The sequence below is a fragment of the Astyanax mexicanus genome, chromosome 16 (genome assembly GCF_023375975.1).
Source record: "Astyanax mexicanus isolate ESR-SI-001 chromosome 16, AstMex3_surface, whole genome shotgun sequence".
NCBI lineage: Eukaryota > Metazoa > Chordata > Actinopteri > Characiformes > Acestrorhamphidae > Astyanax > Astyanax mexicanus.
The window spans coordinates 20859489-20880728 of record NC_064423.1 but is presented as its reverse complement, the minus strand read 5'-3'; the positions used below and the strand labels follow the sequence as shown (position 1 = coordinate 20880728).

The 21240-nt window shown below is 37.6% G+C and overlaps 1 protein-coding gene across 2 annotated transcripts in view; it reads right to left on the bottom strand.

Moving 5' to 3' along the window:
• LOC103036603 (adhesion G-protein coupled receptor D2) overlaps window positions 1-21240 on the bottom strand; it is a 114972-nt gene that overhangs the window by 17594 nt on the left and 76138 nt on the right. For both annotated transcript variants that reach the window (XR_007424931.1, XM_015601270.3), the window contains exon 24: window positions 4055-4137. Coding sequence is in view for 1 of the 2 variants with exons in the window: in XM_015601270.3 (XP_015456756.3) it covers window positions 4055-4137 (83 nt within the window). In the remaining variant the exon portion in view is untranslated. The remainder of the gene's footprint in view (window positions 1-4054; window positions 4138-21240) is intronic.

Sequence of the window (21240 nt, the reverse complement as noted above, 5' to 3'; positions counted from 1 at the left end):
TAAAAGCAGCCAGAGCTGGTGGTCCGCCCGTCTTCCTGCTATGGTCTTAGTCACAGGGACTCAGGTGGCTGGGGCAGCGTGACATAAGCGTAGCACCGCTCTCTTCCTCTCCTTGCTGAAAGATTAGTAGGAGCAAGTGTCCTGCCGGCAGTGCCCCCCAGCCGCAGGAAATAACATCAGCAGCCGTGTCTAACGAGGATGTGAGCTGCTGTGATGGCACATTAACGACAGGGCCTCAGACAGGCAGCCGCATCTCCAGAACAAAAGACAACATGGCTGAGATTCAATGAGAATTGTTTTATATGGGACAATAGCAACAGACGGGCAGCACTTCAAAGAGGTGGGAGAAGAGAGTGAAGTTGCACTTGGGTTTTGAAGCATTTGGTGCTTTTCCAAATAAATCTGTGATATTTATGAACAGGTTATTTTGAGCAGATTGTGTGGGAATTACTTGCAGGACGTCAATACAGAACATAATTGCCCATACAGATGCGTTGGCTTATTACTGATGCAGTTAATGGGCTAAATATTAGATTGTAAAATGGATCGGTTGTGTACTGAGCCAAATATTGGACAGGCTGAATATCAAGGAAAATAATGAAGGGTTTAAATGTCAGACTAAGCACTGAAAAGGTTCATTTTGGCTGGACAATATATGAGTCTAAATAATGGCTTAGATACTGGTGTGCTAAAGAGGGTAAATAGAAGATAATTAGGGCCACAATACAACCCAAATTCTAAAGATAAAAAGTTGGTGCACTGTGTTATATGTAAACAGATTTACAATCAAATCAATTATCTAAGCTAAAACTAATATAAAACTGTCAAAACTAATTAATCAAAATTTAAGCTTATAAAGAAGCTTTGGACCAGAGAAAACAGCAACGTTTCTGGATCATTTATACATTCTTTAGCATTTGTGGACTACATAGCAATTGAACAGACAATGTTTTCTGGAAATGTTTTTATCTAATGATTTTCAGTACAGAATCGTGCCTGTTTTAACCTCCTGAGACCTGGACTTCAGCTAGGTGTGCATTTTTTATTATTTTTCCTAGCTATTTGGGATTAGTAGGACCTAACAAGTACAAAAATGCGTCTTAGTACAGGAAGTAATTTTTGCTTATGTCCGTTTTTGCAGATGGTAACAGTAGTTGATTTTAAAATTTAAAATTTCTCATTTAAAAGTATTATAATTGCCTATTACGCTCAGTGGTTTCTCCTGATTATATGTATACTTTGGATATCCCATCATCTACATTACATAATATAATCAAAGTCTTCTACCTGTATTTTACGTGGAGGACTCTCTTCTAAAATTGTTTAGCATTTTTGCTTCTAGAAGACTTTGCCTGTCTAAAATGCTCCGTTTAAGTTATTTAGTTGCACCCATTGCAGCTGTTGTTTATTAGTACAACTTATATTTCCAGCCTTTTGTTGCAGCTCTCATATCTGTTTTTTTAAATATGATGCTGCCTCAAATTCTAAGTGAGTTAATGTTTTAGTGAAATGGAGAAATTTCTCACTTGTACCATTTGGCATGTGTTTTATGTCCTATTGTAAACAAAATATAAGAATATGACATCTTCCAATCATTGCATTCTGTTGATTCTGTAGATTTTACCTAGCATCCAAACTTTTTGTTTTTGGAATTAGGGTGTATCTGCCTAGACCTTAAATGTGCTAAACTGGCAAAATATATTGTAGATTTGCTAAATATCTATTAGGCTCAATATACAGGTAATTCTTTATATTACAGGCTAAATATTAGCCTCTCCATATCAGTATTACACAAGAAAAAATAAATAAAAATGCACCGCGAAGTGGGAAGAAGCACTCACAGAAGATCATAGGTTACAGTACTGTAATAGATGGCCACAAAATTGTTTACTTTCCATTCCATCTATGCTGACTTTCCTCATGTCAAGAGAAGTTCTGGTATCTCTCTCTTCTGTCCTTATTTAAATGTAATGGTGGACCTCTCGTGCGGTCAGGCGGCCAGCTCTGACAGCACAGTGCAGGTGTGAAATAGAACAGGAATTAGTGCAGCACCTCCGCTGGTGAGTAACAAGCCTGCGAGTCAGGAGATCCCTGCGGGGGAGAGGGAGACAGTGTGTGTGTGTGTGTGTGTGTGTGTGGGAGACAGACAGCCAGCCAGAGGTCCTGCGGCTGACAGCAGGTCCCTTGCCAGGATGTGTAACCGCACACTGCCAAAACAGGAAGCCCTGCAACTCCCTCAGTGACTGACACACTGGCTCACTGGTGGATGTCCATAGAGAACCCTGCCGGCTCAAAGACCATGTTGGGCCGTGATTATGGGGTCACCTGGTGTGGGAAGGGGGAGTGCTCAGTGTGTGTCACAGCACAGTAGCCTGCACTTCTCTCTTACCAGACCTAGAAGATACAGGGCCCAGCTAGGCCTGTCACAGTTATTATGTTACAGACTTATCTTACAATATGTGAACATGACCTCGGCCATTTCTGCTGACCTCAATATTGCCAATTGTATTTAAGGGTTGGTTTACATAAAAAATTAACATAAACATTAGGGATGTCTACAATCCAATTACACAATAATAAAACAGTGTTCAATTGTGTAATTTCTAAATGATTAAAGATCAGGATCACTAATGTATCAAAATGTCTTGTTGTTCTCTATATGTTCATGTTGTAAACACCACACATTTGCATAATGTGGAGAGGAAAGTGGGTGAGCAGAAATATAAAATTAGTTCCCCCGGGAATTCAAATACCAGAGTTGTAATATTAAGCCACTTAGTCATTTTAACAGATTCACAAGGAATATGCATCATATAACTATAACTATACAATTGTAAACTATAATTTTTCTAAAATTACAAAGTGTAACATACATTAAATGGACAAAAGTTTTGGGACACCTGCTCATTTATTGTTTCTTACAAAAACAACATTATTTTTCTTATTTTCCAAATATCAATTTTGGGGGCAAAAAAAAAACAAACTTACAATTATTCTAATCAATGAAATCATATTTTTTGTGATGTAATAATAACTGAAAAAATCGAAAATGCTAACAATCATTTCAATCATAATCAATTATGAAGAACATGCTATAAACCAGCATTCCAGATACAATTACTGTGTAATTTTGAATATGGCTTTTTCCTAATTACTCCATCTGACAGAAGGAAAAAAAAGCCTTGAGAAAATTAGATGTGTATGAGGATACCAGTGTCAAATGGGATCAATATGTGGAGAGTTGAGTACTGGACCAATTTAAACAGATGAAAACACCAAACACTGCAGGGCCTGCCTGGTGTTTAGCAGGCGTGCAGCACAGCTGAGAATGATCAGCAGTTCTGTGGGGATCTGTCGCTTTGTGGTATAACACATGATTCGCATAGATCACCAGTGCTTGCTCCAATGAGTGCCATTCAACTTTTAGTCCCGCCTCCACCTCTGTCTGCCCAAAATCCTGTGACCTTGGCCAGGGAGTGGAACCTCCCACAATGTGTGCACCTCAAATTGATTCACACCTCTGGGAATCTGGCCATTTCCATGAAAAAACTCCACTGAACTGAACTGTATATACTTGAGGATTACATTTCAAACTCCACCAACCCAAAACAGAAAGAACAGCAGTACTCCAAGCCTTATAGATAGGGGACCACCCAAAAAAGAGGACAAAACAGGTTGTGAGGGGCTGTGTCTGGTGTAAATAAATCAGTGTTACTCAGTTTAAAGACTGTTTTTTGAGTTGAACTGGCTGTGTAAAGGAGAACACGCTGAGCTGAACTAGTTGTTTTAGTTCCTGTATCCTCACAGCCACCAGAGGGCCACAGCTTTTTACATCCACTTTACTTTTACACCAGCTGTGTGACTGCGACCAAAAAATTACACCTGACCAAAATACTGACCACTTCAATCTTTAAATATATATATTGTACAGTCAAAGATTTATATATATATATATATATATATATATATAATATTTGACTGTACAAATCTATGAATGGCTGCATGCAACTACATACATTTCTGCAATGATTTATCCAGTATAATGATGTCCCACCTCTCCAGTCATGTAGATACCAACAGGATGACAGTTGGGATCTTCATCCAGGTTGCCATTCACACAAGGAAGGGAAAGATGTCCTGTAAAACAACACAATGACAATTATTTGTTAATCAATTCATATGAATACAAGATTCAATATATATGTTTTTGTGCAGCAAAGCAAGTAAGTTTTGTCTTAACTTCTGAAATAAACATGATTCTACCAGATATGAACAGACAACTTATGGCTAAAATAGATAATCTGAACAGAAGTTTCCAAAAAATGTTATAAAATTAATTTAGGTATAAATGTAGGCCATTCCAAAGTCATTAAATATTAAAAAAAAGTTTAATATACTGTAAATTAATAACTATAAAATGTAGCAACCCCAATGTGGAATTCTATACATATTGTGAAGACCTGCACTGTGAGAAATAACTTTAAAAATACATTTACAGCAACAGTAAGGTGATAGAGGCTGTTAAAGAGTTAGTTTTCTTCAGTGCAGACACTGTTGACTCTTCTATAGCTATAGTAAGTCTAGACTTTGCCTATTTTAGGATGATTTAAAGAGTTACTTTAATGAATAAGCTCTATAAACTACGGACATCATTTTTCCCAAATTCCAAATAAAATATCGTCATTCAGAGGATTTTTTGCAGAAAATTAGAAATAACAGAAATGGCTGAAATAACAAAAAAAATGCAAACTTCCAGACCTCAAATAATGCAAAGAAAACAAGTTTATATTTACAAGTTTAATAGTTCAGAAATCAATATTTGGTGGAATAACTGTTTTTTAGTCTCAGTTTTTATGCATCTTGGCATGTTCTCCTCCACCAGTCTTACACACTGCTTTTGGATAACTTTGTGCCACTCCTGGAGCAAACATTCAAGCAGTTCATCTTGGTTTGATGGCTTGTGATCATCCATCTTGCTCTTGATTATATGCCAGAGGTTTTCAATTTAGTAAAATCAAAGAAACTCAATTTTAAGTGGTCTCATTTTTTTCCCAGAGCTGTATGTTTGGTTCATTTTCCTCATCCAACTCTGGATAGGGAGTAGCTTATGATCCAAAAACAAAACATGAACGTTGCTCTATGAGGGCCTGATATTTTTAACAATTTGACATTTCTACCAATGTAGCACTGGATATGGCTTAAACTAAAAAACAATAAATTTGTCAATTAGCTTGATAACTACATGGCGACCTGCAATTTACTAAAACCTCATGTAAAAGGTGACCCTATGATCGGAAACTTAACAATTATGTGTTTTCATGTTCTTTCAAAATAAAGAACATCATCAATACATTATGTTACTACATGTCAAGTATGATTTTTGAATTTACAAAGCTGAAAAATCTGCAAAAATAAAGTTCTGGGCAAATTATCTTTCTTTGTCTTGCCAAGTTCCAGGAACTGTGCCATACAAAATAAATCCATCTCTGTCCATCAATGGTAAAATATGTTTGTGGTCTACGTCTCTGTTCACACACTGCCATACAAACATGCACAAACATGGAACAGCTTTGAATGCAGAAGAGGATAAAAGCACAGCACAGCATCTGTCTAGCTCTAACCAGCTCCACAAGACTTGGTGGGCCAGATTCGTAAAATGCACCACCACACATAGCGTGACACTAAAGGGAAATAGCATAGTGGTAACATGTCAGTCATATATGAGGTTTACTGGCCTGTTTTACTGTTTGTGCAAATCTGGCACCTTCACATTTTTCGTTCATTTGCATGTGCCACATTTATAAAAAAAAAAAAAAAAAAAAAAAAAAACTATATTTGAGCTAGTCACATTATATATATATATTTTTGTGGACAATATATCATCCTAGAAATAATTGCGATAAACAATATTATTGTCCTTTTAAGCCCATTAAATACCACTGAAATAATGCTAATAGAATGGCATAACAAAGCATTAATACCCGTTTTAAGACAACATTTTTTATTAATCATAGATTGAGAAATATAAACTTTTCTCTTCACCTGCTGCAGTCACTGCAAACTGTGTGTATGGAGTCACAGTTAATAAAGCATTGGTTAATATATGACTAGCTAAAAAAAACTGTTCTGAGATATATATGCAAACAAACATATATAAATAAACACAATAGACGATATCATGATTATTAAATATTATTGCGGTCATATATATTTATTGTACAAGTCATTAAGGTCATTAATATAACAGGCCTAATTTGATCTCTTTTGATCATAATAAATATTACTGCAGTTGGGATGAACTTGGTTTTGTTGAGAGATTTTAGAATACAATTAATGCAGAATTAATTAATACTGAGTATTAATTTGGCTCAGTCAATCATAAAATATAATATTTACATTTGTTATAATTAAGTTATTAAGTAAATTATGATTTTTCAAGCACTGAAATATACTATTTTTTCTACTAGATTTTTGTTGTTTACCAAATAATTTTAAAAGTATTTTTTTTATTAAACATTAGTTCTCTTTGTTTATTAGCGTCTATGGCTCAGATTCGTCTAAGATTTTTAGTCTATTTTTACACTTAAACAGATTTGGTCAGCAGTATGCATTATCTCATTAACAAGTCCATTTGGATTGGCTGCTACTGAGGTCAATATCCTGAAATATCACATTTTAATATAGTAAATTTATCTATTATAAATGATTTTAGAATTGGCTCAAATCAATACTGAAATGTTTCTCAGCATTTTACACAGTTGAAGAAGGTATTCCATGCTTAAGCCAGAAGCCGGACTGGACATTTAATTAGACTTCTTTATTACTATGCATAAAAATAAATGTAAAACAAAAGGACAAACCTTTTTCAATTTGCTAACCACAAGTTTCATAAATGCATTTCTTAGAAACCATGTGTTTTATATGTATCTGCTTAATACTGTACCAGTTCTACATCTCTTTCTTTTACACACACAGACACACACAGACACACACAGACACACACAGACACACACAGACACACACAGACACACACAGACACACACAGACACACACAGACACACACAGACACACACAGACACACACAGACACACACGTCCTGTCAAGTCCTGGACTTTTTGACAACCGTCATGGTCTGAAAGTGCCCTGTGTCAGGATTAATCTTCTCCAGAGCAGGGTGGGCCGGAATAGCCAGAACCCATTTAGTGTCTTGCCATGAAATGGGCCCCCATCAGAAATATCTTCATCCTTCTCTGTCTCATCTACATGAGGAGAGAAGGAGGGATGAGATGGAGGGAGGAGGGGATGTCCGGAGTGAAAAGGTCAGTGAATTCAAGGAGTCCATCACTCTGAAGTGGCAGGCCTCGCTCAACTGTGGGGGTAAGCGAGTGTTTGTGTCCAAGCAAAGCAGACCCGCAATCTTTTCCACAGGCTAATCAAACTAAGATGAGATGAAGAATCCTGACAGAAAATGGACTTTCCTTAACAAGATGAATTTACCACAAATGTCTTTATCCAACATCAAGTTTTGTTCCTTTTTTAACTGATGTCTGTATAGACAAGACTTCAGAATGAATAGGAATAGCACAAGGTAGTTCTGGTAGTCCCGAAATGCAATATCCGGTTAATATGTGGGTTTTGATGAGTGAAAGAATTTACCATGATTCTCTATTTGTCACCAAATATTGCACTGAATGAGACCTTACCATGCCAAATATGGCAAAACGAGCTGGTTCCAATGCACTGCAATAGTTAAACTTAATTGTTACTTTAAAAATCTGATACAAAATGAATTGATTAGTTCAACATTTTTTTATATTTATTCCCAAAGTACATATTTTAACTTCAAATTTAAAAAGCTTATGTCAGCATGGTGTGCTAAATATCTGTGCTAAGTGCACATCTTTTAATGCAATGCCCATATCCACGTACAACATCTTTAGCCTTAAAAGCTTTGCTATTTTGCAGGAACCGACAACAGCAGTTTGTTGGTGGCAAGTGGTATAAGTGGTAAATAATGCCATAGAATGACAATCTCTGATTCCAAAAAATAGGGATATTTGAAAAAGCTTTTAAAGGTCTAAAAAATATAGCATGATGTAAAGGTAAAGGTTTCACACTCAGTTCTTATGGAACGGAACCAAAAGTGTTTTTCTATGGCACTGTCCAAAAGAACCCATTGTATGACCTCTACTATAAGAATACTATGCATGCTTCACCTGTGATGACAGTAAGAAACAGCAATATGATGCTCTGAATGAATTGGATTGAAGTGAATTAACCCAAATTATCATTTAGAAATGTGATATAAAAAAATACGACAGAAACACAGGTCAGGAAGTTTTTACTTTTTGGAAAAAACGTTGTCTTGGCCTGCCCTCTCTCATTCCCACGCTGAGACAAGCCAGGCCCTGCAGGATAATCACAGTCTAATAGGAGAGAATATTGAAAGCAGCAGCTCATGCAGCAGATCCTCTTTCTTACCCGCTCTCCTCCTTCCCTAGCAAAATGTTAGCATATGGTCACATGAGATATTGATCATTTTATAACATAGCAATCAACCGTTACAAAAACAAGAGACCTTTCAGCTGACGTTTGTTGGCTGTTTGCTTTGGAGGATTCTTTGCCAGTGGCAGCGGGAAGACTGCCTCTTATTAAAAATTTCAAAAAATGTGACGGCAGCTCCCAAACCAGTCCAAAAAGCAGGAAGATCCAGAGAGCAGAAAAAACTAACACAAAGATACAGCCCTTTTTACTGCTTACACTTCCACAGACAGAAAGAAAAATCTGAGGAAGATATGAAACCCTCAAAAAACAACAAACCTGTCTAAAGTCCTGTCCGGTAAAACAAATTTTATCTAGATTTAAGATTCAGGAATCAAAAGTCTATTGTCATATGCACAGCTTAACAGCACTAACACACAAGCTACTGAGACTATTAACACAGAACAACTATAATAATTAAAGACTATAGAAAACATCAAGCTAGATACATAATAACACACATTCAGACAGGGCTAAAATCCCTTCTGGTTTTAGTCTTTTCACAGGCATTTTAAAAAGCAATAAAAGCAGACTCAAAAAAAAAAAAAAAAACACCTGCTGGCTCTTTTTGTGTGCGCATGCATTGTAGCTGATTTTTCCACCTTTTCCCTTTTTTTTCTATGAAAAAAAATGAAGTTATAAGGTTGTTCTCTCTAAGGTGTCATATTTGCCATGCATGGATGTTGCATGCTGGGAGAACAAAACGTGTCTGCATACTGGGCCTCTTTCTAATGATTTTTCCCTACCTGCACATCTGCTGCTGTTTTAATTAATACTCTGAGGAGGTTCATCAGGACTAATCAAAACCATTGTCACTTATGAGGCCGGGGCTTTGTTAAAGCAGATCTACGTACTTTATATGGCTGGAATGAGGAAGCACGCTACAAACAGGCTACTTAATTGCCCCTCATTCGTATAAATCAATGGAAAAAAAAGGAAGGAAAGAAAATGACGCCACTGATTAAGAGTGCCCACTACATCAGCAGCCAATATATAATGCACTAAACCTGACAAAAATAAAAATATATAACTATTATTATCAGTCAGACTAAGGCTTTAGAGTTGATAACCAAACATTCACTGGCTGTTTTAGCTTTTGCCTGCACATACACTGGATCGCACAGTGGATAACATCACAGCCCAAAGAAAAAATAATATGTGTTTAACCAACCAAAAAAGAAATTACATCCACGGGGGCTGTGGGTGGTCCAGCGGGTTAAGCGCTGCCACTCTAATCAGGAGATCACTGGTTCGAATCCTATTCATGCAGCTTGCCATCGGCTGCCGGAGCCCTGAGAGAGCACAATTGGCCTTGCTCTCTCCCTACATCATTCCAAAGGGTGATGTCTGCAGCACAAGGCGCCTGTAAGCTGATGTATCGGAAACCGAGTCACAACCGAGTTCCCTCCGAACGCGCTGTGATACTACTCTGCAATGGCGGTGGCTGACTTCACACGTGACCAAGGAGGCATGATCTAGTCTTCACCCTTCTGGTGTTGGGTCATTACTAATGATAGAGGGAGTCCTAATGAGTCCTAATGAGTGGGTTGGGTAACTGGCCTTGTAAATTGGACACATTGGACACATCCAGGTAACTGCATTGTTAAAACAGAAATCTGGCAAAGTCAGAGCGCACCTGGCTCTTAAAGGAAAAGGCAAGTTACACGCCGACTGGTTTATTGCACATTATGCCCTAAAAAACACCCATCATTAATAAAATAAAAGACAAGCAATGCATACTTTTCCCGTCATTGCGATAGCAAAGACACACTGACACGCCCCAAATCATGATGCATGTTACACAGAATGCTCGCATAAAGATTAATAGGGTCTTCTCACCTTTAAAACACCACATCTTTGAAATAGCATCTGTCAATTGTCACACCTGTCACACCTGTCACCATTGCACCAAACCAGTTGCCACCAAACCAAGGAGAAAGAGAATAACACAGTAAGAAGTGGACTTCTTTAAATCAGTGTGATCACCAGTTCATTCTAGAAATACAGTTGGTGACAGCATTCAAAATGAGTGCCATGATAAATTTAATGCATCTACTGACTAATAAATAGTACTAATAAATAGTACTATACGGTTATAATTATTAGCACAGAAACACAATGCACACTTTCATCTCTTCAACACTCTCTTTTCAGAGATATTGATACTGTGGGGTGTTTTTTTATGAGGTTGCAACATGTTGTGAGGAGCTGAGTGCCATTTCCTTTCCGGCCTGCACTTCACTGTGCTTCTTTTTCATATGTGGCAGGAATAGGGGGTGGGGGGAGTTTGGGGGGGGTGGAGGGGCTGCAGGCAATAGCTCCAGCGGTTCTGCCCAGGTCTGCTGCAACGCCCTCCCTGATTTATTGGCGACGGCTGACCTCTGAGGCCGTAACACGGTGATGGGTGACTGGCTCTCAACGGTAAGCTACTGGCACTTGACAAAGTGCCGCGAGCAGAATGAATTTACTTCTCTTTTCCTCAATCATCAACAGGCACGGCGGCTCGCTGCCCTGACCCCCTCTCATCCTGACTGCTATAACAAGATCTCCCATCTCAGGCGAGAAAAAGAGAGAGAGAGAGAGAGAGAGAAAGAAAGAAAGAAAGGAGGAGGAAGGGAAACAGAGAGAGAGAGAGAGAGAGAGAGAGAGAGAGAGAGAGAGAGAGAGAGGAAAGAAAGGGAGAGAGCGAGAGAGAAACAAGGAGAGAGGGGCTGAAAAATTTACTGTCACATCTACTTTCCAATGAGCTCCGGTGAGCACTTCTTTCACCTTCAGGTTGCTTTGTGAGTCCGGGGTGAGAGAAAGAGAGAGAGAAAGAAAGAGGGAGACAGACAGACGAATATAATGGGAGGGGTTGGGTCAGTAGGGACACAAGGAAGAGCCCTAAATGCATCAAACAAACTTTCTTCAGGAATCAATTTCCCAAAGCTTATCACCGCAGGCACTTTCTCTCCTCTCTCCTCTCTCGTCTCTCATGTCTTTGAAAGTCCTGTCTGTGTTTGCCTTCATCAGCCAGGTTATACCTAAAAGCCAGTTAAATTTAATAACCAATAAATCTCCATGAGCGCTTAAATTTTACCCCCTCTGCCGACGGTAGCTGCCAACCTCAAAATCTGTGGGCTTGAGGGCTCTGATAAAAAAGGTGCCACACTCCACAAATGTGTACTTACTGGTTCGTTTTTTTTTTTTTTTCTCGTTTCTTTTCATTGACGTGCTACTTCTTCTTTAACGCAGAAATCTATGGGGTTTTATTGTTACAACTACGAATGGCGATTATAAAAAGAACGAAATGCATAATTTTTTTAAGGGCTTTTAAATTATCCCACAGTGTAAATGTTGGCCCATTGCGGCAGCTGAGACACAGTGGGTTATAATTGAAAATAAAAAGGCCATTTAAAAGACATTCAATAAGCCAGTGGGAAATTGATCAGGCTATAAAAGCTGTCCTCTCAGGGGTGGAGAGGCTGGTATGGAGGTGGAGACAGCGCCCCGATTCTGACACAGCACTATCTGCTATCCCTGCAGCCTTTGGGGTCTCCTTTAAATCTTTGAAGACCATCCCATCAAAAAAAAAAAAAAAAAAAAACTTTCTCTAGTGGAATTGAATACATGCACACACATTCAGTGTGGAGAGTTTCAATCCATTTATAAGAACAGTATTCTGGTCTTCACAGGGTCAAGTTAAAATCCTTTCAACTGCAGGGTCAAGTGTGGCAACCAATTTGCAAGGTTTTGTGTTAGTGTTTTGTAAAGTCTGTCTCAAAGAGGAGGACAAGAGACAGTCAAAAGAAAAGGAAAAAAGGAAAAAAAAAAAACATATTCCACCACTGCTTTTTTAACTTTCAATTCTCCTAAGCATCCCTGCTTCACAGCCCCTGGCTATTGCCTTTCTCAATCTATCCCTGGGGATGCAGGAGTTATGGGCCCTGTCGATTGAAGAGAAAGGGATGTTATTCCCCTGTCACCCTCAGCCGCTCCTCCGGCAGCCCTGCTCTGATCTATGGTCGCCACGCTAGGGGAGAAGTGTCTTGATGCACCATTGGTTTCCAGCGCTGTCAAACGCCCCCCACCTCTGGACGCCCTGCCTCTGATGGTACCTGCTTAACCCCCCTTCCCTTACCCCCTCGCCAATCCTTCCCGACACCCCCTAACCCCCCTAAACCGCCCACGTCCCCATCGAGGGCTGTGAAGCCCTCCCGGGTTCAGGGGTGTGACACGGTGAGTTAGAGGAGGTCACCCCTAAAGGGACACGGCCCAGTGATTGAAAGACCTTGATTTGGCTTCGGGACTGGGATTAAACGATGACCGGCAGGCGTTTACACGAGGTGGGCTCCTAAAGGAAAAGGTGCACAGCTGGCTGCTGCTCGAGCACCGCATTTAATGAAGATAATGATCAATGACTCAGTCAATTCACGCAAAGAAACAACAGAGAGAAACTAAAAGAGCAGCATGTGGGTTTCTATATTAAGAATATACTCTTAAAAACAACAGTGCTTTGGGGAAAATTGTCATAGAAAACAGACATTAAAACAAAGGGGTATTAGAACTGTCTTTAGTAGGACATTGACACTAAAGAGAAGTACATAAATATTGCCTTACTTGTCTTAGGGGCCTTTTTACACCTTAAAGTTCAAACCAAGATTCATGTATGTGTCACATTGTGTACATTAAGCTTGGGTTCAAACTGCAGTTTAGTGATCTTTGCCATATCCTGTCATCACCATGTGGGCCACATCTACTTAAACTCAACACTGATTAGTTTTTAGAAAGGCACAAGTTGGACGGCAGCATGTTGCCTATTTGTTGAGATTCCATTTCAAGGTCCGAATTTTGCCTTACTGCCAGTAACCTTCCCTAAAAAAAAAAAAAAAAAAATTAAATGGAAGAATCTTCAATTTTTTTTTTTTGCAATAGCGATAACGGTATTTAAAAGTTTTAAATATAATGGTTCTGTTTAGAGAGAATCATGAAATGGACTCCAACAAGCATTTAGGGGAAAAAAATTATCAACACTGTACCCTACATTTATATAACAATAGATGCATTATCAATATTTTATTTATTTAACAACAGTGAAGCCACTGTTTGGTTTTAAAAAGTTTATTTTGCATCATAAAGGGTTTCTAGTTTATTTCTACATAAAATACTCAAAATAAAAATCATACAATAATTTAAGGGGTGCCATTACAATAAGTATCATCAGTTTCATTCCAATACTGCCCAAAATCAATGGAAATATCAAATAAAAAAACAAAAGTTCAGTACGATATAATGCATAAGTCTAATCTATTGGTAAATGCTTAAATTCTGGAACTCAAGCCAACATGTATTCAAGCCTATACACCAGAATGCATAACTGACAATCAAAAATTAGGGAACTATATCACAATTTGAGCATCAATTCATTTAGATGGCTATGTTAAGCAAACTGCTTTCAGACAAATGTATTATTAACTGGTTAGTTAAAGAAAGAGGAAAAAGTTGGAATGAGATTGGTATCGGCATCTGCAGATTCTCTAGATTGCAGTATTGGAATGGGTATCAGAAATGGCGTGGCATCGTTACACCCCTAGTCCAATTACTGTTCTGTGTTCAGATGGACCAGAGATTTGACTGAAAGCACCAGATAATTCCTTTAATACTTACTATGTTTAAAAAAATCTTGCATAAAAAAACAGATGTATTTCAGTGTTTCCCAAATTCTCCTTTGCTTGAACAGATTTCAACTAAGGCACAATTGTAAGGGCAATTTCATCTTAAATATACATACAACACATGGCTTCATGTGAAGGGCATACAGTACTGGCCCTTTCAGCTGACATCTGTCAACAATTAAGCAGATGGGAGTTAAGGGAGAGGCAGGCCAAAGCAAGCCAAAGCCCACAGATGAGAAGACAGAGAGGGCATATCATGAATCTGCCACCCGTCCCTTCTGCTAGCCTAAGGCTGGTGGAGAAAATATTGGCCCACTCTGATGTTGAACAGTAGCATTGGCTACCGGGAAATGGGGGTTGTGGGTGGTGGCGAGATTCAGCAACTTTGATGGTGGACATCTCAGGTGGCAGTGACCCACCCTTCACTGGTGGCAGACCTGCTATAGGCAATCTGACTGAATAAATAGACAGACTCATAAATAAATAAATATCTCTAAAGAATGGAGGCTGTCATCCATCATAGATCCCATTACTACAAAAGCTGGAGTCATATGTATGAAGCAGCCAGCGTCCTAAGCGGAAACAAATTCAACTTTCTCTCCAATTTGTTATCGCTGACACTGTCCCGCCACACACGCATGCCACAATGTGAGTTATGAACAGATTTCTTTTCAAAAGTCTACTTAAATGTTGTATTTACACGAGTGGTCACCCTGTCCAGCCTGGGGGAGCTGCTGGGGAGCTTTGTGCTTTTCTATAGCTACGTTCACAAAAATCAGATTTTTGTTTTGTTTAATGTGGCTCAGATCTGATTTTCTCATGGCTCTGTGAACATGCCTAATCCAATATCCTAACCAAATCTGATCTGAGCAAAAAATTTAATTTGAGCAATGTGGATTGTTTTTTGTATGGAAAGAGGGAGTGCATAAACAAATTGTGAACATGGCTTTAGAATACATTTAAGGCATAGAAACCATGGATTTATGTTGAAAACTGTCAAAAACTGGTGAAATCCAAGGGGATACCATAAAAAAAAAAAGTTGCAATAATCTGTACAGGACAATATGAAAGCATAGACCAGAGCTTTGCAATCTAGAACTGTTTTAAGGGAGTTAGTGTTTCTGGCTAGGTGGCGAAAATCAGCATAACACTACCAATGTTGGTTGCTGTGACAGAAAACGGTATATAGGGTAATCTGTTGTGCCCAGTCAAAATGTGGCACAACACTGGTGCTGACTACTCTGGCAAAAATATATATTTAAGTCACTTCAGCCTGGTTTAATGTTTAAAATCTAAATGTGACAGTATGAAACTATGGACCTGAGGTGCAGAATCTTGCAAAATTATGTTTGTAAAAAATATTTTAACCAGTGACCTAATTTGTGATATTAAAAATCACACAAAAAAATGGAAAGTGAAAATCTTACCTAATATCTGTAATTTAAAATTGGTTAGGGTTAATTTAAAAACAAATCACGTATGTATTTTATCAGCAGTGAAAATGAAGACCCTAACTGCCACTGATCTGACTGAGGGGTAACATGTAAATGATTGAAAGAGGAGGACCAAAAAAAGTGACTCTTGGGGGACTACCTAATGAACATAATGATCTTTGGCAGATTTACTTTTTGTTTGCCACAGAAAACAAAGTGAAATCTGAGAAATATAGAAAATAAAATGTTGGTCATTTCAATTGCTAAAATATGACTGATGTGTCATGATTACTTATGTCAAATGCAGCACTTAAATCTAGGAGGAGCACAAGATAAAGAGGACACATGACAAGAGCTGTCTCAGTGCTGCTGCGTGGTACAGGAGCCGGATTGGAAAGGTTCATAAAGACTGTTGTGAGGCTAATATCTTTTCTAACAACTAGGTTTAAGATGGGTGAGTAGAGATACACAGTTTACTGTCTAGTATAAATGAAGTAGCGCCTAGGGATTGGAGTTGTGGGCTGAATCCCCCCGCTCTAGTCACTGTCTGTGAGGAGTATGGTGATTTATATTAAATATGCATCAATGCATCAAGGGATTTGTCAGTCTAAACCAGCTAGTGGATGCAATAAATAATCTGTTAATGCCAACAATCTGGAGCTTTATTTTTAAACCTATGATTTTTTCTTCTACCTACCGTTTTGCAACATGGTTTCTTTCCAAGACATTTTCTCTCCAAGAATTTGAAATAGACAGAAAGAACATGGCCAGCATTAGACTGTAGAAAATGGGAGAGGAATGTAAACACTTGCTCCAGTGACAACACTCAGCGCTTGCTGTTTATTTGAGTATTTACAAGAATAAGCTCCAATCAAGTGCTCAGGTCCAGCACTCCCAACAGCACAACCTGATTTGGAGCCACACTTTTACCAAATGCCAGAAAGCTGCCATAAAGTCTACTTAGATACAACTGCCAAGGCCAGGACCTATCTGGCTATACTTACAGAGAAGAAAAATAAGGATAAAGGTAAATTGTTCAAATAGGGGGGGAAAGGAACATTTTGTTATGTTGAAAAGATTTATATTGCAGGCTCTTTGGACAAGCTGAAGTTTGTTGTTTTATGAGCATTGGTGTGGCAGACAACCAAATAAAATACAGAAACTCTAATCTTAACACAATGAGTCTCTAAGGGTGCTCTAACAAACTATTTGTAACGATAAGTCTATTGTATATGTGCTCTTGCAAAGTATGTGGATATCCATGTATGCAAGCTGAACATCTCGTTGCTTGTGTATTAGTGAGAGTTGATTTGCTATAACAGCCTTAACCCTTCTACTAGTGAGGCTAGAAGAAGATTTCCACTAGCAATACTGTGAGAATTAGCCTATGTTCATATTACAAGCTTTATTAATCAATTCAGATTTTTCAGATCTTGATGGTTCACATGAATTAATGTCAGAGACCTGTATCTATCTGTAATGTGAACAGGGAGACATGTGCACTGGTTAAAAACTGGCTAAGTGCATGTGTACACGCAAAAATCTGACAAAAAAAAATCCAATATGACCATTTACTTTAAAGTTGCAAATCCACAAATTGGATACGTATCCAATCTAAAACCACACATTAAAGTGACTTGAAAAGATCAGATTTGACATGTCCACACAGCTCTGAACAAAATCACATTTAGAAAAAAAATATATATAATTGAGTCACTTTAGACTGGTAATGTGAACATTACCATCGTCAGGTCCAGGTGCTGATGTTGTTGATCTAACCCTGCTTACAGTCACCCTTCTACTTTATCACAAATGTGTTTGATAAGGTAAAGAGTCTCGTCTGCATACATGGACGATTTTAACCAGACCCAGATGGTCACTATCATACTCATCCACTGCGCTGTCTGTTGGTGTTTTCTTGATACACACGAGACACTGTGGATCAAGGCATGTTAAATGCCGGAGGAATTTCAGAAAAGAAATGTCCCATCTATCAGGCCTCACTCCAGTTTGCCACTTTGCCATGAGTACAGTGTCCACTGTCCACCTCACTCAAAAAAATTTAATAAAATAAAAAATAAAATTACATACAAAATGTTGCAATAAATTTTAAGTAATGATAAAATGCAGTATAAACTATGTTTGCAAAAATGTATTGGGATTGAAAAGTGTGACCATGTGCATCGCAGGAACAGACAATTTCACGTTCTGTTACTATAAAATATAATGCAGTTGCATTGTTTGAACAACAATGGTCAGAAATCCACTAGTGCAGGCCGGAGAACCAATAGGCGTAAGCAATGGGCGGAGGACATGTCAATCACTTCAGAATAAAACTAATCACACAACATTTCGAACTTAAAATAGTACTAGTATTATCTGAAAGTTGAGATACACATATTTAATTGGTGTTTTCTGTCATAAAACTTTGTGTAAAAAACCTTTACATTATATTACGCAATTCTCGTATTTCTTTTAAAACTTCTGATAAATGCAATTTCTAAGGACTGGTTTAAGGTAACGAGCCGAATAAATACGAATCAAAGACTCCATTTTAAAAGATAAATCAGTTTTACCAACCAACTACAGCCAGTCTTACTGTTAAAGTTAAAGGACAAGTTAATGTGAGCAGTTCAATAAAGATGTTCTAAGGGTAAAGAGGTCTGTTTAAAAGGGCAAAAGTCCATAGAATTAAAGAGCTGAAAAAGAACATTGACAGCATGTTGGATATTGTATAGATATATTAGTATAGACCTGCTTCTTTAGAACCATCATCTTTAACCTTCAGTCTTATTCACAGTACACGAGTACAACTGATATTAGAGGAAAATCCCCTTTTCATTCCTTTAGTGTTTCTGTACCAAAACTGCTTTTTTTCTCTTCCTTTTTACAGCTGAAATGCCACTTGTCCTTACCCTCTTTCTTTGCGATCAATACAGTGTCCCATATGGCGTGTTGTACTAAATGTCTTATTCAGAATTAAATGCAATAACTGATCAGAACCTCATTCGACAAGCAAAGATCTCTTGATTATGTTTGCATGATGAATTATTTGACCTTAACCACCAAAGATACGATATGGACTGTGATAATCAGTATGAGTATAAATAAAAAATAAAAAAACAGCCATATACATAGCCGAGAACAATCTGTACTTCTCAATGCTGCCTGCTTCATGCAGTCCTCGTGTCCTTCATTGGCTTTCAATAGACATTCATAAGCACAGCTCCTCATTCAGTACGCTAGCTCCTCTGATGTCTGTTTGCCTTTAAAAAATTGCTCAGCTTTAAAAACAAATATTTAATCATGGCCTGCGTTGCATGGGATTATTGCCCCAGTGTGGAAGCCTCGTCAGCATGATTAGTTGCAGAGCTCCTGTGCAGGACAGCCCCCCCCTGCATATGTATCCAGTCTACACAAAGGAAAAAAATCCATCTATTTGCATTCCCATTAGTGTAACACTAAAGAAACACACACACACCTAGAGTAATAGGGTGGGTTATATCAAGCAGCCAATCAATATGTCGCGGGCGTTTTCACTTGTTCTACTCATCTTAAATTTGCAGTGTCCAGCTTTATTAGCTATTAGAGAGATAACACAGTAATGATGGATATATAAAGATGATTTATGTGTTTGCCTTTAGATTTAACAATAGTATTATTGCAACTATATATATATATATATATATATATATATATATATATATATATATATATATATATATATATATATATATATATATATATATATATATAGTATTTATTTGCAGAAAATGAGAAATGGCTGAAGTAACAAAAAAGATGCAGAGCTGTCAGACCTTAAATAATGTAAAGAAATGGTGGAATAACTCTGGATTTTAATCACAGTTTTCATGCATCTTGGCATGTTCTCCTCCACCAGTCTTACACACTGCTTTTGGATAACTGTATGCCACTCCTGGCGCAAAAATTCAAGCAGTTCCATTTGTTTTGATGGTTTGTGATCATCCACCCTCCTCTTGATTTTATTCCAGAGGTTTTCAATTTGGTAAAATCAAAGAAACTCATCTTTAAGTGGTCTCATTTTTTTTCCCAGAGTTTCCTAAATTGTAAGGTGCTACCTTGTGAGTGAGGTTAAAAAAGGGCCAGCGTGACAATGGGTAAGGCAGTTTGAATCATCAGAGCTTTCAATTAAAGAAAATGTAACATTCCGTATATGCTCTGTCAATCAGTGTAAATAAGTAGCTTACTTAAATACTGTAACATTACTGTAGCTGCAGAAACAGAAATCTCTTAATGCGACAACGAACACATTTTATTACATTTTATACGATTAATTGATAAACAATTTAATGTCACAATTTCAAATTGTCACCACAATTTACCGGATTAATTTTTTTATTATTATTTTGTTATGGTTTTGAGACATGATTAGGACAATAGGATAATTAGGACAAAATATAAAAAATATTTTAAAATAGTTTAATAAATTAAGACAAAAATAAGTAATTTCAAACATTTTACTGGACTAAGCTGATAAGCTGTAGAATTCCAAATCTAATGTAGATCGTCACCTTTAGATTCCTATATAACATTAGGGCATTTTCTGGACCTTGGAGTAATTGTTCTGAGAGTTTGGCACATTTGGCAAAAACACATGTTTAAAAGCTTTCTCTTATGAGAACGGCTCCTTGTTTGCAGGTGTTCCTGTAAAGTGAAATGTCTCTATAAAGTGCAGTTCTTCACCACTTGAGTGCTTGTAGCCAAGAAAAATAGTGAAAAAGAAAAAAATGAATCTCGACACCAATGTTTAAAAATATGAGCACCGAAAAGTAACATTTATTGGAAATGGTTTGAATGAATATGTGCTCCAACAGATCACGCATGAAAAAGCCCTTGTAGAAAACTGGTATGGCAGTTAAACTATATATTAAAACTATATTGTGAATGAAACTGAAATTTGGCTGAAATTAATGGAATAATCCTTTTAAAAAATTGTAGAAAAAGTAAAAGTCACTTAATCCCCTTATTTTTTTTTGTCTTCTAAAAGTCTTCCAAACTGGTGTGAAGTATAAGTTACTGATTTCATATAAAAGACCATTCTACCTTGATTAAAAATGTAAATGTTTTCAACAAGAAGGGCTGCTTCAATAATATTTATAAAACTATATTCTCATAATGTGCAAAGAAATGCACACCTCAATCAGTTAATATGCTGACGTAATGAAACTTTGGGAAAAATGTACTAAATAAATTTAACTGAAATCCATTTTTCAACCGAAAATAATATATTTAATAAAAATCAACAATGTTATTCTTCGTCAGTGCCCCTGCTGTCAAAAGCTCTGTCATTCAGTTCTTTCAAGAACTGGCATGTAGCCCCTTGCCAATTACTGTGATGCAACCCAATAATGTTGAGGTCAGAAAAGGCGAGTGGAGCCCTGCAGTCTGCTGGGTCTGGAGAATGTTACAGTCTAAAACATAGCTGTCATTCTGAAGTTCACCACCCCTCCACCAGTCGCTAGGCTTTCCTCAGCTCATAATGCAGCACAGATTTCTACAGAATCTCTGCTTTATATACACACTTTCCCAACCACACGCACACACATGGACACACATGCACATTAAAATGA